Source organism: Notothenia coriiceps, unplaced genomic scaffold, assembly GCF_000735185.1.
Source record: "Notothenia coriiceps isolate Sejong01 unplaced genomic scaffold, NC01 NC01_scaffold00035606, whole genome shotgun sequence".
NCBI lineage: Eukaryota > Metazoa > Chordata > Actinopteri > Perciformes > Nototheniidae > Notothenia > Notothenia coriiceps.
Window position 1 is genome coordinate 226,439 of NW_011368307.1, and position 18,166 is coordinate 244,604.

Sequence of the window (18,166 nt, forward strand, 5' to 3'; positions counted from 1 at the left end):
GAAAAATATATTGTAGGGCCATACCTATACAAAACATGTCTGTGAAGTTTTTTGCTTAAAATACCAAACAGAGGGATCAGAGGGTGTGTGCCAATTACAGAGGCATCACATTACTCAGCCTCCCCGGGAAAGTTTACTCTAAGGTACTCGAAAGGAGGGTCAGGCCGATTGTCGAACCTCAGATTGAGGAGGAACAATGCGGATTCCGTCCTGGTCGTGGAACGACGGATCAGCTTTTTACTCTCGCAAGGATCCTGGAGGGGGACTGGGAGTACGCTCATCCAGTCTACATGTGTTTTGTAGACTTGGAGAAGGCGTATGACCGGGTTCCCAGGGAGTCACTGTGGGAGGTGCTGCGGGAGTATGGGGTGAGGGGGTCTCTACTCAGGGCCATCCAATCTCTGTACTCCCAAAGCGAGAGCTGTGTCCGGGTCCTCGGCAGTAAGTCGGACCCATTTCAGGTGAGGGTTGGCCTCCGCCAGGGCTGCGCTTTGTCACCAATCCTGTTTGTAATATACATGGATCGGATTTCGAGGCGTAGTCGTGGGGGAGGGGGTCTGCAGTTCGGTGGACTAAGGATTGCACCACTGCTTTTTGCAGATGATNCCTCTAATCTTCCTGTGGTTATTGTTTCTCTGTTTTTCTCCCGGCCGTTTTAAAAACATTTCAGGCTAGTAAAAGTTGAAACACCGCTCTGTGCCGCTGCAGAATGTAGTGGACTCGCGGGAGCGAGTAGAGGACGCGCGAGAGCGCGCAGCTGGCGGTCCGCTCCGGGGCTCAGTCTGCATTTCATCCAACTTTGCATTAACGAAACAATTTCACAACAGACCCTGACAAACTCACAAAAACACAAAACAAATGATTAAAATGAGTGACTTACTTTTCCGCCGTCATAACACTGCATCTTGAAAGACTCTTCTTTGCAGATGAAAAAATCCTTCGATTTGTCCCGATGCAGAGGATGTTTTGTTTGGAGATGCCGGTCCAATTTACTCATTTTCAAGCTTTCGTTACTGAGCACCTCTCCACATAAAACACACTGAGGCCGCTCCTCTCCATTTCAACAGCTTTTGTGAAGCCAACGTTTAAAAACTCCTCTTTGTATCTTCTTTTTGCCATCATATACGATCGGGATTAATCAACAGACAATAAACAGACTGCGCGAAAACTTTCGCGGGGGACGCGTCAGAGCCTATACAAATACAATCTTTTATTTTTAGTTTATTTGTATTTAGAAAATTAAATCATTCAATATACAATGCTATATTGCATAATTTCATTTTCAAAATAAAAAATAAAATACAAAAATTATAAAAAAAATTGTATTTGCAACGCAGCCATCAGCTCTGACGCTGTGTGTGTGTAGCAATGCATTTAACTGGCGACCCAATCAAAACGGGTCCGGTCGCGACCCTGAGTTTGGGAAAGGCTGCTCTTGTGGTCTGGAACCAGGCTATAGTAAGACGTATATCGAGCCAAACACAAGACATTTGATGCTTCCTGCATTCAAATGTGAGGATAATCTGATATAAACAGTTTAATTGAATTCTTATTTGCTGTCTTTAATTATGTTCTACATCTCATCAGGAGACATTTAAGTGAAGGAGAATACGTCTCAGTGTCAAGTTTGAAAACCTGTCTGTACGGGTTTTCCCAGTTAAGTTCATTCTGCAGCCATCTCCCTGTTTCTCTCCTTCAAATAATGATATATACGCCTTGCCTTCTTTGTCTGTCCTTGTTCTTTTCCTCCCCCATACCTCCGCTGGCCAGCGATAAGACACATAGTGCATCCATATTGTTCCCCCTGTCGTAAACAAGACAGATGACGGCTTTTTGCCTCTGTGAGTTTTTGAATGATTTACGGCAGACTCTTGTGTGCAGAATTTTAAAATCAATCTGCTTAATGTTGCATCTCGTTCTCTCTCAATCTCACCGTCTATGTTTCTACCTGCCTGCTTCTCTCTCTGAAAGGCTGCAGGATCATGCCATTCAATGTGAAGGCGTGTCTTTATCGCTGCCATTAGTTCCGCTGTGTTTGAGCCTGCAGACAAGCGTTATTTTGAAGGTCATTGATGACCAACGCAAGCTCCCTAAGAAGGCCGGATGATGGAGGACTCCACTTTGCTGCCACATACAGTAGACATAGCCAAGATATGTTTGTGTGTGTATCATCCATCCTGTTTGTTTAACATGTCATTGATGCACATGTGTTTTCGTGGGTTGCTCCTGCGATGACGGCTGCAAAGATAACACGCTAAGCTGTACAGATTTGAATCATTCAAGTGTGAATTTAGCACTTCTCAAATGTCCTCACAGCCAATGTCCATATCATTTAAGGCACAAGCTAATTAAAGATGGAGAAGATATAATGTAGCCGTATCTGGATACAGACTCCAGTGGTGCTGAGGGAGCAGTGGAGCGCTCTCTGGGGTTGTTTCTGCTGCTATCGATTTGGATAGATCTCCCCTCTGGGCCCCGTTTACCTCCAAGGCCTCAGGGCCCGATAAAGCTTTTAATTGTTTGAATTCCTCCGTGAGAAGTTGGCCAGGTCAATAGAATTCTCTTAAAGTCCTTGGGAACATCGTTTTTCTTCGACTGGTTAAGGGTTGTAGAATAAACTCACAATAGCAACTAGACAGGAATAAAGTTATGTGAACATAAATGTCTCAGCGTACAATGCACACGTCTAGACTTCCTCTCTTGTCCTTTTATCTTTCAGGGATGAAGCTCATTTCGTCCCGCACAAGCCAATTGCAGTTGAAAATATTGACGGCTAATGGTTAGAACATCTCTCCGTTGCTTATACAAGAATGACTGTGGATTCATTTCCACATTGTTTCAAGTTATTTTCGTATAGTGCCATAATCCTGCATTGAATCGTGCGGGTTACGCAAGCAACGGGATGAGGTATTAATATTGCTTTCCTCATTTCAGTATGTCATTTCTGTTCAGTAAAGAAATAAATGTGAATGAAATATAATTACGTTTTTTTATTTGTAGAACTCATTAGAAACTTTTTATTTTGGCATTATGGCTCAATATTTTTCATTTCTAGTTGTAATTGCCTCCTTCAGTGTAATGCCTTTTTGTTCTTTTCCTTTTTGCGCCCTGTTTTGGAAAAACACACTTTTAAGGAACTTAAAGTGAGTTACAGTGACCTCCACCGTTTTTAAACAAGTGCTTTTTCTTTTTGTCAGTGTAATTGGTAACTGCACTTAAACCAAAACGCGCTTCATTCCCCAGCTAATGATTTGAATCCACAAAAATTCATTACAGAACTGAGTCTAGACAGTCGGTCAGAATCCTTTAGAAGTGATTATTATGTCTAGCATCTTTCTGAGGCAGTGATTATGAGTTTGTAATATGGATTGTTTTTCAGTGGCAGCTCAGCCCCCATGGGTGCTCCGTGTCCGCGGACCCTTCACTGTCTGTGTGATCTGTCCTACGAGCGTGACGCAGGGGTCACAAGCTCTCGCCCAAATCCAATTTATGTAAATCCTTCAGGCGTCGCCATATTTCATCATTATTTGTTCAGTGTGATATGCTGCTCTGAAATTGCTTTCATTCTGTATTAGACTAATGTATTTTCTAAGAAAAAGCAACACAGTTTATTGAGCTCTAATCAGTCTCATTATGCGTCATTTGACTTGTCAGCTTAATTTCAGTCTTCTTCTTCCATTGTGGGAGCTGTTAGTTAATATGTCTTGTAGGGAGACTCTTTCCCCTCACTCCTCTTATTTTCTATACATCTAAACCTTTATATTTACACAAAACCCAGGTGTTTGACAGAACAACTACGCTATATACTGCATGTGTCTGAATCTCATATAGGATGAAAGGAGAAAAATGTCCGAAATAGCCTGATTATTTCCGCAGCTTTTTCTCCATATGTGGCAGTTCATGCACCTCAATGTCTTTTATCTTTATCTGTGGCGAGTCAGTGACCCGAACCAGAAGGCAAATGTTTCTCCCCCACCTGATGTCACATACACGTGTTTCTAAAAAGACATCCGAGTTGAATCTCTAGTCTGTAATGATCATCCCTACACCATGTGTTTCTTTCACACCAGGTGCGTGTTGGGGAGGTTGGTGGCAACACTCTGGGTTTCTACGGCTGCCAGATGAGTCCAGATGGCTCCATGATCGCTGCTCATGCTTTTCATGGAGCGCTACATCTCTGGTGCAAAGACCAAAATCAAGAGGTATGTCTCTTTTACTCTTCTTAACCTTTCAAATGTATAACGCCAGTATTTCTGTTATTTGAGACTATCCTTGTTATTATAATGTGTTTGATATAATATTCAGTGTTAGAGCATTGCTTCACTGAGACCTTATATTCACAACATAAGGTTCAGAGATAACTGCATTTCAATTACGCCCGATCAAAATGTCAGTTTAAAGTTCAGCACATACCTGAAGGTGTTAATAAAGTTTCAAATAGAGATTGTCTTTTCAGTCAGAAACACATTCATTATTATCACCCTCTCTCCCGTAGTGTCATTCTAATGATGGAAATGATGCTTATGTTAAAGGGAATTGACACAAGAAATAATTTGGAATGTGTTAACTGACCAATGCAATGCTGTCTGACAGGGACAATGGAGGCCTGGGGTTGTGATATCGGGCCACTTTAATGCGGTCCAGGACCTGAGCTGGGACCCTGAGGGGGAGTTCATCCTCAGCGTGGGCTCGGACCAGACCACCAGACTCTTCACCCCATGGAGGAAACAAGATGATAAACAGGTACACATATGCTGTAAATGAAAAAAGAGACGGAGCTGAATTAAACAGTATTTTTAAATGTTTTAGCGCAACATTAGGATTTTGAGTTAAATAACCAGATGGTAAGTATACTAATATTTTATCACATTGATGCAAATACATCTAATAGGACCATAAGGCAGTCCTGTGTCGTGATGCAACATTACCCACAGTCCTAATGCACCTAAAGATATTAAAGAGAGTCTCACTCTGGTATAAACAGCACAGCTCAATCTCACAGGATGAATACTATCTTATACTTCACTTTATAAGATGTTATAAGGTTATAAGGATTGTTAATCTAACGCACACATCACAGTTCATTTTCATTAAAAAAAATAAACATTAAAACAATTGGAGTAAACACTGCTACTGGTGATTTTCCTCTTTATAAAATGAAGTTGTAGTTCTGACGAAGAGCCATTCCACATTTCTGTATTCACCATGAGACGATATAAAGACAGGTTTAACACACCTGGCCTCAACATGTCCACCTAAGGATTCAGGCCTCTCTATTTTTTCCTCTTTTCTGTGAGCAATAGTTACTTAGTATGCTGCTCTCAGGGTTTCCCACACATAGACTATACTTGGGCGGGCCGCCCAGGTATATTAACGGCCGCCCAAGTATATTTCGCGACCCATTTAGGTTTTTTTTTTTTTTATAATTTTTTTTGTATTCGTCTTTGACCACGACGCCATCTGCGATTAATTAACTTTTGGACAATGATCCCTCGCTCTACGCCTCCTGTACCCAGTCCCGGACTGGCCATCGGGAGGACCGGCGGGTTTCCCGACGGCCTGAGCTGTTAAGTAGCCTGCCTCACACAGGGTGACTGGCTGTCTACACGATGTGGCCTGCCGACATGGCCACTGTCATACAGATCATAAATCAAAGCCCTTGATTGATCTCTGTGTGTCATTCAAGCTCGGGATAACCTCAGGTGAGGTAAAGGAATCTGAGTGTTTAGATAGTTAACTTAGTCTAAGTTACCTCAGTGGGTCTCAAACGGTTTGGTCACCATTTATGTAAACACATATTTCCATTTGAGAGGGTAGTGATTAGTAAAATATGCATAAATAAATAAAAAGTTAACTAGGTGAAAAAAAGGTAAGATACACTTTTAAAACTTGTTGAGAGCTAAAACTAGTCTTTGCTGCTGCCTCAAAGAGGAGCAGGGAGAGAGGAGGGAGACAGGAGAGGCTGATTCAGGAGCCCACACACACTCACAACTATAAATGAACCAAAAACAAATAAATAAACAAGTTTCAGTGTTTCATATTGATATGTTATTGGTTATGGCCATGATTTTATGATTATTGAAATGTATACAGTTCTGTTTCATATAGGTGTTCCCATAGATCTAGTCTCTTTATTTCCCCCTCAAAATGCACTCAACATTTTTAAAACAAATCTTACCGGGGGAGCATGCCCCCGGACCCCCCTAGAGGATTTGAGGTCCACCCCCACTTAAAATCACATGGATAGGTTCCTAAATACATTTACCATTTTTTTTAAATAGTAACCCATGTCCATATGTTTATTTGTGGGTAGTAGATTTAAACTATAGGGCTATCACTAAGGGCCCTGCCTGTACCTGTTCGCTCTGCCATCGCGTGAAGGGTCTGCTAACAAGCGACCAACAGAAAGGTTAATGTTAATGCTAATATGTATTCTACTTGCTGAAGTTTGCTAAAATATGTTTAGGCTCCTATCCCTGATTGAATTTTGGTAGGTTATGACTTAATAATACGAGTTGCTTGGAAGTGATTTATTTTTTAAAGAAAGAATCAAGGCTTTAGACATGGGGATTAATTGATCGCATGAATAGTTCCTCAGAATCCGCCCACTTCTTAATTCCCCTTAAATGTATCCAGATGAAATGTAGAAACATGACGGTGTTTCCAATCTTTATTACATTATGGAAGAATCCAGTTTAGGAAATCCTCTCTATTGCGTTTAGTTTGCAACATAAGCTGAAAATAATTGTTTTCATTTGAACTGTTACTGGATAATCAATTACATTTTTAACTTGGTTGCAAACGCCTGGATTTAGGGCCCAGAAATCTTGTTCCACAACATCAGGCATAAAATGAAATGCTGGCACAACCCCATGCAGCGTGTTGCGATCCCCGTGTCCAGATTTGTTATACTTTCCTATATGTTCTCATGCCTTATTCACCCTGCAGGCAACCTGGCATGAAATCTCCCGGCCGCAGATCCATGGATACGACATGCAGTGTCTGGCCATGGTGGGAAGGTTTCAGTTTGTGTCGGGAGCCGATGAGAAGGTCCTGCGAGTGTTTCAAGCACCTCGAAACTTTGTGGAAAACTTCGCTAACATCTCTGGGACGTCAAAAGAAAAGCTGTTGACATCTAGTGTGAGTGTCGAATGAAATTACCATAATTATATATTCAAGTTATCTTCACTCGCGTAGAAATAGTCAAGAACTATGTTTGCCCTCTCTCCAAAGATCAGTTCTCTCTCTTTTCACTTTGATTATTTATTGTCTTCTGTTCTTTGCGAATGTAGTAATGTGTTATTTATTATTTGCATGTACAGCACTTTGGTCTCGACCAAAAATCGTTTTAAAATGTGCTTTATAAATAAAATCTGATTTGATTTGATTAACAACTGTAAAATGTGCTGAGTGGATCTCCCACCCCTACATGGTTATTGATGTGTTTGTCTCTCTGTCCGTTCATTCATCTTGTCAGGACGCTGCCAACCTTCCAGAAGGAGCCAGCACACCTGCCTTGGGTCTGTCCAACAAGGCCGTATTTCAGGGTAAGAACTTGCTTACTTTTGCCCCTTTTTTTGTATCCAAAAGTTGTATCTGAGCTCCAAACGGTAGTTCTGGGTCTTATTTAAATCAAATGTTGTTTGTATTTTTTTTAGCTCATATGATGTAGTGTAATATATAAATGTTACAACTTATTTACAGATGTGTCATATTGTTCTACAGGTGACCTTGCCCACAAAAGCAACGAAGGGGAGTTCAACAGTGTATCTGATCAATACCAGTCTGAGTCTTACTTCAACCCGCTCATCATGACAGGTACTGCAAAAACAACACTCTCAAACAAGTGTTTTTCCAGCATAGCAAGGTCATTTCTGAGATTTCGCAGCAAACCCTCATTTAATTTAAACATCCTTGATTAATAGTTTTCGAGACGAAATGCATCCCTGTCTCCTCAACAGTCCGATAGCCTGATTCATATTCTGCATCGCCCTCCACTCAGCATCCTCAATCAGCTCACAATACAAGATTTCCAGCCAGCCTGTCGCTAGATGTTCTTATCAGAGACAATTATGAGCGGCCAGACGGACAGTTAGTCATTGGGGCTCTCGCCATGCTATACTCCCACAATGCCTGAGGTCTGCTGGAGGCCGATGGTATTACAGCAGGTGTCCGTAAGGGTGAGTCGAAGTAAAAAAAAGAATAAAAAAAAAAAACCTAAAATGAAACGTAATTTATTTGTTTATTCAACACATGGCAGTTATTTTTAAACAAAACATGTACACTTAACAAAACATGTACACTTCTTATTTAAACTGCCCCTTCTTAAAAAAAAAAGTTAAAAAAAAATCAAAGAACCATAAAAAAGTCAAATAAAAGCAATGTTTTTTCAGTCACAGTTGCTTACAAATACTGAAACATAAAACCAGAACACAACCAAAAGTCAACTTCATACTGTCTAATAACGCTTTCTTTATACATTTTCTTAAACATTAAACTGTTCTTACAGCCCTTTAAATCATTCGGCAAAGATATCCACTTCTTTACGCCAACTTCAGAGACACACATCTGCTTTAAAGTTGTACGCGCAAACTGATGCTTGAAACTCCATTTTCTCCTAAAATAAGATCATTTCGAACGGGAAGAACATTGAATTCATATGTATCAATGACACAGAGGTACATGGAGGAAGGAGAGTACAAGAAACAAATGCAAGATGGATAAATTAGTGGATGAAAGAAGCAGATGGGAAATGGATTGTCAAATAGAGAAAACATAGCGCTTTAAAACCCCTGGGCTAGAGGGTGTCAAGTGCTGTCATCAGCATGATTGAAGCCACTCATAATCTGCAATGCTAATTAGAAAGCAGGCTTATGTGATTGCAAAGTTTAAGTATCGATGACCCCGGGCTATGAAGGGAGCAACCAAGTGCGGAGGCTGTTGTTAACAATGCATTTCCCCTCGTTTGATTGGCTTCCGCAGGCAAGGAGACAGATTAATAATTAGGCAATTTGGGAAGGCGATGACCAACAAGAAAAACACAACGAGTGTAGCTCTCGGTTATATGCAGCACAGAGACGTGTGCAGAGAGGATTGGCACCGGCTAGATTTGGTCCACCTCAAAGCCAACAGCCGTTAAGATCTCCGATAAAGCTGCTGCTGTTTCTAAATCTTTTTTGGCAAAAGGCGTCGCAGGGCTGAAGATTTCATGCAAGCTAAATGCTAAAAGAGTCTGTATATAAATGTGAGGGAACATTGTCTTCATGCTATTAATCGTGTCCTAGGTGCACCATAGTCTTTAGTTCACTCTGTCTCGTTTGTCTTCTCTTTTTTCTTCTTCTTTGATTTGTAAGCCTGTCACATACACACATTCAGGATCCTATCTGTCGCACTTTTGGTTAATAGAACAGGGATTTAGAAAAGGGAAATTATAATAGCTGCTTTGGTGTAATCCTCATTTTATAAATTGGAAACTGCTTGTATTTGAATTTTAAAAAGGCACAGTTTTCAGGGCCTGCCAAATGATAGTTATGTAAGGGTTTGGAGTTAAGTGTGTGTGTGTGTGTGTGTGTGTGTGTGTGTGTGTGTGTGTGTGTGTGTGTAGAGCCCCCACCCGAGGATCATCTTCTCCAGAACACACTGTGGCCTGAGGTCCAGAAACTGTGAGTATCCACATGTCTCTCTGCTAGCAGCAGCTTGGTAACCTGCTGGAACAAACAATATCCTGAGACGTAAAACAACCTCGACTACAGATTTACTTTATATATACTTCCCTTTTCTAGAAGACATGGTGTTTTTTATATCACTCTTAATGAAGCAGCATTTACAGATGAAATTGTGTTTTTTTCTAGTTTTACCCAAAGGGTTTATTCTCACTGAAAATGATGGAGTTCACAAAGCCCTGGTTCTCTCCTTCCCTGTATCAGCCAATCAGAATCCAGCTTCCTGCCATCCCATGAGCCTCTTCTCTAGGCTGAATATATTGCCTCCATTTGTGGCCGAGGCTAAATCTATTTCCCTGTCAATTCACTATAAACATAACATATGGCGCGGTGGTTTATTCGAGGTGTGGGCATTGTGCCTTTTTCTTTTACTTCCATTTGGCTTCAGCCCCCTGAATCATTTAGTGCATAATAGAAACATTCAAATGAGTAAGGGGCTGAATTATTTTTGTGGCATAAATAATACACTCAGCGTTGGGGCTAAATTGCTGCAACGCTTCGTAGATGGGGAGGAACTTCCAGGCTGTGATTTCCCTTTGTTGACATTTGGAAACAAGCAGGTGATAGTCAGCAAGCTAAAAGTAATTATGCTGCCGGTGATTACCCGCAGCATCATCGTTGTTCATCTCTGTCAGCAGGAAAGGACCAGTCATTGCAGATAAGTGTTTTAATTTCACACTCTGTCTGCTTATTTACCTGTCAGCGAGCGGCGATGGCTCAAACCTAGACGCTTGTCGGGGTGACGCTTTGGAATAACAGGAAACTTCATTTGCTGTCACACTCGCTGCGCTGTCTTTGTTGTTTTCGTCCTCCCTTCATTCGCCTGTCTTTCACATCTCATCTGTCCTTCACATATTTAGAACGGCTGTTATCCTGCGTCCTGTTGGTGATTAATGTCTCTATGATTGTCCTCCAGATACGGCCACGGATTTGAGATGTTCTGCCTGGCCTCAGACAGCAGCAGAGCGCTGGTGGCATCTGCATGCAAGGTCAGTGTGATCGGAGCGAGGCCAGAGAGCACGTACTCAGTAACAGGCCTTAGATCAGAGAGGAGGGGCATCATGACATATTGACTCTGCATGCTCATATCCACACTACCACTGAGCGGGGTTAGGCTGCTCTCAGTCAGGTATTGATGGTACCAACATGTCCTGACCTTGAAGCAGACAAACACAGAGCTATTTAGCCATCACAGATATGTTTTTTTGTGGCATTCAATATCTCTCTTTCTTCCTCTCGCATCCACTTTCTCCACCTGTATTCCTCCTCTTTCCATCTGTCCTTCTCGCTTTCCTTTTCACCTCTTCCCCTTTTCCTTTCCCACCTCTGAATTACGTTTCCTTTATATTCCCTGCTGTGGCAATCCTCCATTCCTCAACCCACCTCCTACACCTTGTTTATTTTCCAACAGGCATGCAAGCTCATTTTGTACATTTTTTTTTAAATAGAAGTTGTTTACAGGAGGAAGTCAAAAGCAAGAAGAAAGACAGAGAAGATAGGATAAAGTCAAAAACTAACAAAAGTCAAGCTGCTTTTTAAAAGTAATGCGTTTTTTATGATCTAAATCCTCTCTCCAGGCGTCCAAAGCGGAGCATGCGGGCGTTCTGCTGTGGAGCACGACGACATGGCGCCAGCTGCAGACGCTGCCCTGCCACACCCTCACCGTCACCCAGATGGCCTTCTCCCCGGATGCTCAACTCCTATTGGCTGTTTCCCGTGATCGCACCTGGTCTTTATGGAGACAGAACCCGCCCACAGCTGAGAGTCCAGGTGAGAAACAGGAAGGAGTTGTGGACAATAAGAGGATCTATCATGAGGGGTTGTTATGTTGCAGTGCAGCTAAGCATGAGGTAGCATTTCAGCATGGCCAATACATTTCGCTTAATTAAAAATGTGTTTGAGTGAATCTCAAAACAAAGAGACAATATTGGAGCTTGAATGGCAAACAACACCAGCACGCCTAAAACAAATTAATTAAAATAAGGTAAACCCACTGAGCAGATTTGTTCCAAATTCTACATCAAGCTGGCCTGATTAGAAGGACTCCACTAATTAATCCTGAGAAGAGCCAAACCAGTGATGCGCTGACTGAAACCGGTCCAAAAAAAGGAAGATTAATAATTAAAAACACATTTTCTCTTCATATTTATGTAAATTTGCCAAAACATCAGCAACTTCCCTTCATGACACGCTTACGGTAAACTCTTTATTGCACGTTATACTTGGATAGTATGTGCAGAGATATTTGTAATGTGCGACGCTAACTACACAGAATACAACAGATGCCTTCCTGTAAACTTTTTGAACCTCATCATTGCTAGAGGGCTCCACAGAAAGCTCATTTGCAGGAGCTCATCAAATCTGTGTTTGCAAACCTATCATGTCGGAGCAAGAAGAAGAAAGTCACTGTCGATGCTGTGAATACATTTCTAGATCTAAGCAACCTGTATTTTTGAAGAAATACAATCACAGTGGTGGTGTAGTGGCTTGTTTTCTGTAGCCTTATTTTGAAAGGTTGTTACTTTTTTAGTCCGTTTGCTTGACCTTTGACTTTTTTCAGACTTAACTCAGTTGTGGTGACATTAATGGCTAGCGGTACAGATCTGTTTCTGGAAGGTCACTGCTGTCAGTGTCCACATGGACTGAGCAATTAAATTAAACCAATGAGAGAGACAAATAGATCTAGAGCCAATCTTTAAATACTACTGTGGAGCTAGACTTCTTTTATTATAGCCTACCGTTTGTATTTGATTCTTACTTTTAAAAGGACCTTCTTCTCATTTTGTATGTTGGAACCAACAACAACCTCATACTCACTTCACGCAATGTAAATGATGTATGAAATGTCTTTTATAATCAGATTTCTTTGATCTACCTGCTCTCCCAGCCTGAGAATGTTTTATCTGCTAAAGTTCGGTTCTCTTTTTGTTTCAGTTTCGGACCTTTTCTTATATGGTATAATATTCTTAGGATATTTTATAGTTGGATGTTTATTAGAAATGTCACAAATGAAAGAACCCTTTTTTTTTTCAGCATGCATTTCTTTAATCATTTGATCACTTGAAAACAACAATTAAATGTTGCTCTTACACTTTGCTCGAAGTAGGAGTTCTCTTATTCGAGCACTTAAGTGTAATTCTTAGAGATTTGATCAATTAGGTCCAGTTTGATCAATAAGACACGGTTTCTTCGTCTTTTCTGATTACGGTTAAAAACCTCCCAAACACTGATTTGTTCTTCTGATGTCCTGAGTCGCTGAAGAAAGAATGGGATCTGTTCGTCCCCACGTTCAGTTCACCTCCTGCAGGGCCAGTGTTGTAAACAAGAGCGTGTTCCTGGAGAGTTTGTTTATGTGAGAGAATCTCTGCGCCTCGACTCCGACAGATAACCCGATCCTGCTTCCAAGGTGAGTAGAACAGGACATTTAAGCCCCAAGGATTACCTCCCTGCTAACCGTCTCACAGCTCTTTTGGCAGGAGGGTCCTAATGGGCGCAGGCAGAGGAGAGGCAGCCCTGAACTCCGTCTGCCTCTACAGGGGTCCGCTCAGAGGCAGGGAGGCTGTTTGTGAGAGACAGGGAGGGGGGGGGGGCACGTCTGTTCTGGTTGGCTGCTGAATCACTCAAGATGATTGTCACCCACAGGCTCACAGTCCAGACCAGGGAAGGTTAAATGAAGTCAGAGCTGATCAAACAAACCGCCTGCCTCCATTCTCACCTCTTCTGTGTCTCTTCTTTTCATCTGACCACGTCCCTTCCTCTTCCTCGGGGGTCACACACCCAGACGTCTAAATTATGTAGACCCCGCTACCTTCCTCTCCTCCCTCTCCTTTTTTTTGGTGACACATTGTATCGAATCTGTATCCTTTTTAATGTGCTGCTCTCTAATCTTCTGGGATATATTTGTATTGTTGTTACTCCTACCTTGTCGGTCGCTGGTCTTCACATCTCTGCGCACTGAACACCCCCCCTATCCCCTGTGTGCCTTGGCAGCCCCCGTCCTCAGATGAGAGTGTTAATGAGAGGAGCTGTAACACCTGTGTGTCCCAAACACCACACCTACAAACGGAGCGTTTTGCAGAGAGTGTTGTGAGCACAGAGACACGACACGGTGGTTAACTCTGACTTTGTGGGGACCCTGTGGTTTTGCGGCTCGGTGTGTGTGTGTGTGTCTATGAGAGCGAGTTGAGAGAGAGCAGTGCTGCAGACAAGCAGACAGGCGGCTGCCACCAGCATACAAACAAGCTCCCTGGGGAAAACTAATCTGGGGTCTGAAATGACTTAGGCCGGGGAAATAAACAGCAGCAGGTCGTAAACCAAAAGTGAGTGAAATGGAGGGCTGCAACGAGGTTCCCTGTCTTGTTTGGTTATTTATTTGTCGCCAGGGAGAGCCTTTGTTGCTACACAGCAGTTGGTAGGGATCAGACATGCTGATGTCATGCTACAATGATCACGACACAACGTTTTTACTGCCCGCTCATCTGTCATCAAGAGGAAGAGTCGGAGAAGCGTGATTAAAGCTCTGCTGTGTTGGGGCTGATTCAAGCTTTTTGTGACTTCCTTCTTTCTCTAATCCCTGTACTGGTTTGTGTTTGTTTCCATGCAGAGCCCCGGTTCTTACTACATGCACACACAGAGAAAGACACAGCCGTACACAGCCGCATCATCTGGTCATGTGACTGGAGCCCAGACAGCAAATACTTTGTGACATCCAGTCGGGACAAGAAGGTCAGGCTTTGCTTTTATGATGATATGGCGGCACATTGAAGTGGTGATGCAATGATTGCATTTTTTGTAGAGAGCAACTATTACATTTTAAATGCTCATAAAAGGTGTGTGTGTGTGTGTGTGTGTGTGTGTGTGTGTGTGTGTGTGTGTGTGTGTGTGTGTGTGTCTGTCTCTCCAGGTGATAGTGTGGGGGCCGTGCGGGTCAGAGGACTCTGGAGACGCTCCTCTGTCTCCTGAGATCAAACCCTGTTCCTCCATCTTGGATGTGGGAGATTCTGCTACTGCTGTGGCTTTCTGCCCCACACTCTGCTCTGATAACAGGTACACACACATACACGACACACACAACAATTATATTTCTTTATCTTTTTAATATGGCAAACTTGTAATTGTATTGTTGTCTGTTTCATAGCACCTTAGAACATTTGTAAAACGTTTGGCTGAACCTCTGAAAAAAGGAATAACAACAATTTTGAAGTGATTGTTATAATTTGTTAAATTTATAAAGCTGACTTTGTGTGTTTTGATTTCTTCCTCAGCTTCCTGCTTGCTGTGGGGCTGGAGAGCGGCAGGATCTTGCTGTACAGGTGGAGCCCTGACTTGGGGTCTGCTGGAGGAAACGACTGGAAACACTGTGGAGGAACAGACATCTCGTATCCTCACACACGCACGCACGCACGCATACACACAAACACACACACATTGCCTCTGAAGTTGAAACTTTGAAAGGCTTTCAATGGCCATGGGCAGCAGATGTAAATGACAATGTGTCAGAAACAAAACTGTGGCTTCAGTTTGATGGCTGAGTGTATTATGGAGAAAAAATGCAGCACGATGCTAAATGTAATTGGCTGCGTTCCTTCGAGCTGGGCAGCAGTTAGGGGGTGAGGCATCGACAGGTGGTCGTGTGTATTTCTGTGTGTCCAACATGTGAGAGTGAGTCATCATCTGTACAGCTCAGGAAGCAAATTAAAGAGGTATTTTGGTTGGTTTTAAGTATCAGAAGGCTGCTCTATACCCAATATTTGTTGCTCACATTTTGTTACATATCTTGGAATTGTTTCGGAGACATTAGAGATGGTGCTATACTAAAGTACAGCAGGTAGTATTAGTAGTAGTATTTGTCTGGATTTTGTCCTGTTTTTCCTTCATTTCACAAACTTTCCCAGACAAAGCCACGCGCTGACGGTGAAGAGGCTCCGCTGGAGGCCCCGGGCCGGGCAAGCAGGGCGAGAGAACGAGGAGGACGGAGCGAGTGAGGGAGAGAGGGAAGAAGAGGAGGAGGAGAGCTCCTGGGTCCAGCTTGCCAGCGCCAGCGCCGACCACTCTGTCAAGATCTTCAACATCAACAAACGGGCTCTTTAGCACCACCAACAGTGACACTATTATGTCCCTCACATGCAGACAGATACTTGGACCGAGGGCCACAGGCCACAGCTGCTTGCTGGCAAGCCTCTCACTCTCTGTGACAGCCAGTTAAGTCATGGGTCAGTCGCAGGACCAACCAACCCCCCCCGCCCCCCCACCAGTCTGTCTGCACACAGCTGAGCAGATCTGATGGGTGGAAGCAAGACGGCAAAAACACCATGACCCCGGGTGGTCTTTCACTTCATAGTGTTTCAGATTCAGAGAGGACCACGCTGCTGGATCTCCACCCAGATCACATATTTATCCAAGCTAACATTATACAGGGACTCTTTTCAGTTACAAATCACAAAGGTGTACTATGATTTGGTTTCATGACAAATTAATTAAATGTTTTTTATTTCTAAGATTTGTCTTGGGTCTCTGAATGAAGCTACAGTGGTTGCAATGGTACCTGTGTTTTTACATGGTTTAGCACAAGTACTAAAGACTTGTAATTACAGGTAATATATTTGGACATCATAGACGTTGCTGTATTTCATTTTTTGATATTGGCTGCAGGGGTCTCCATTTATTTCTGTATGAAAAACACTCTGCTGACTTGGGGGAAATAAGTGTTAAAGCTAACTTCAAGTCTGCATTAATTTTAACATTTGTTTTACCTAGCAAGTTGTTATGACATAATGCAGCGCATACTTCTCAAATCAATTTGCAATTATACAAATTGAACCTAAAAACACTTGGGGTGATGAATTACTCCTCTTAAAATCTACAGAAATTGCTTCCATAATGCCTGGAAAGGAGTAAGAATCAGTCAATAATGTACATTTTCATTAACAAAAGGGAAACAATAATTCCCAGTTGCATAAGTCTGGTTTCGACAAGTTCAACCAGGTGAAATTATCAACAAGTCCTCCATCTCATACGACCAAATGGGCCGATTGTTCAGGCCCTTATTACGACCAAATATGTCGTTTGTTCAAGCGCTTAATACGTCCTATAATTACGTTTTAGTTTTCGCCCTCTCGTGCTCCCGTTGAATGCACAGATGGTCGTTTATTCACAAATAACCCTCTCTGTAAAATCCTAAATTGTAGGATAGTTTGGCCATTAAAACGCTTTTTGATTAGATTTCTAGCGAGAAGTCTATGTACTTTTAGAATCCTCGTCCAGTCGATATGTAGGATCTATAGTTTGATAGATATTACGAAGATGATTTGAGGTATGCGGCAGCCTCCATGTAAAGTTACGGGTTTAAAACAGTATTTCCGGTCTCGACGTTTTCATAATAAAACCAATGATCAAATGATTTAACAGTGATATCTGCAGTACTCATCAACTAAAAAACATCAATTTATCCTTTACATTTATTGGTTTAAATTGTGTACAATGCTTTTGTGTTTTTCCCATAGGTTTTTCTCTTTCGATTCTGAGCGACACCTTTCTTTTTTCAGAGGTTTTGATAGGCTAAAACATCGATTGTTTTAGCCGCAATGCATTTCGGGATATGGTGTTTATATGATATGAAATCGGAAAAACATTTTTAAAAAATAAAATAAGACTTTATTCCGAGTGTTCTTGCTTTTCTCTTTGGAAGTCATCACATAACGGCATTGTAATACACGGTTCGGCTGCATTAAATATTACATATCTGCCGTAGATATTTATTTATAGAGCCCTGATCAGAAGATCTTTTGACAAACTGTAAGAAATGCCGCCAAAACTGAATACGTGACGTGGATCATAAATATATTGGCAATTAAACCACATCTTCCATTTCTTTTCACACAATACGTCTCCTTGCAGCATCAACACTAACTCGGCTGACTTTTATATTTGATCCATTTGATAGGCTATATTTACACCATAACGGTGCACAGCTGATAGAAAGGGATTTTTTTTGTAGTTTTTAAAGATATTATTTACTACCTTTCCAACTCCTCATGCAGTTGACTGTTACAGATACAGGTTCATGGTACAATGCATACGCTTCAAATCGAGAGACTGAAACTGTATTTTCCTTTACTGTTCTGTTTTAATTTCACAATAAAGTTAATAGTCATATTATGTTTGATATTATTATGTTTTAACTACACCACTGGTTTTTTAACCCGCACCGCCAGTGGTTAAAGCACGTTATTGAACTTGTTGTTGAATACGTTTTATTTGATGAAAACATTTAAATATTAAGAGTAGCCTACATACAAAATTGGGGGAAAGTAGAAGGCATGATAGAAATATAGAATATAAAATATCAAGAAGATACTGTAGTGATCTCTACAATAAAACAGTTTAGTGCAGGACGTCCAAAGATATTATGTGTCGAGGTCCTGACAGTTATGTAACAGGCTCTT

At 41.8% G+C, this 18,166-nt stretch overlaps 1 protein-coding gene across 1 annotated transcript; it reads left to right on the forward strand.

Moving 5' to 3' along the window:
* Positions 1 to 3,395: 3,395 nt before the first annotated feature.
* Positions 3,396 to 16,803, forward strand: elp2 (elongator acetyltransferase complex subunit 2). The gene is made up of 13 exons (XM_010791661.1): positions 3,396 to 3,491; positions 4,071 to 4,202; positions 4,594 to 4,743; positions 6,949 to 7,140; positions 7,478 to 7,547; positions 7,726 to 7,818; positions 9,605 to 9,662; positions 10,639 to 10,711; positions 11,300 to 11,492; positions 14,326 to 14,447; positions 14,626 to 14,768; positions 14,987 to 15,100; positions 15,617 to 16,803. The coding sequence occupies exons 1-13, from the start codon at positions 3,396 to 3,398 to the stop codon at positions 15,810 to 15,812; spliced, it is 1,632 nt and encodes a 543-aa protein (XP_010789963.1). The 3' UTR covers positions 15,813 to 16,803.
* Positions 16,804 to 18,166: the final 1,363 nt, after the last annotated feature.

What these genes read in the sequence shown, in the direction of transcription:
- elp2 (XM_010791661.1), top strand. Translation starts at nt 3,396, where the DNA reads ATGGGTGCTCCGTGTCCGCGGACCCTTCACTGTCTGTGTGATCTGTCC. An exon ending in GCAAAGACCAAAATCAAGAG is followed by an intron (nt 4,203 to 4,593) that starts GTATGTCTCTTT and finishes GCTGTCTGACAG; the next exon opens with GGACAATGGAGGCCTGGGGT. An exon ending in TGGCCTGAGGTCCAGAAACT is followed by an intron (nt 9,663 to 10,638) that starts GTGAGTATCCAC and finishes ATTGTCCTCCAG; the next exon opens with ATACGGCCACGGATTTGAGA.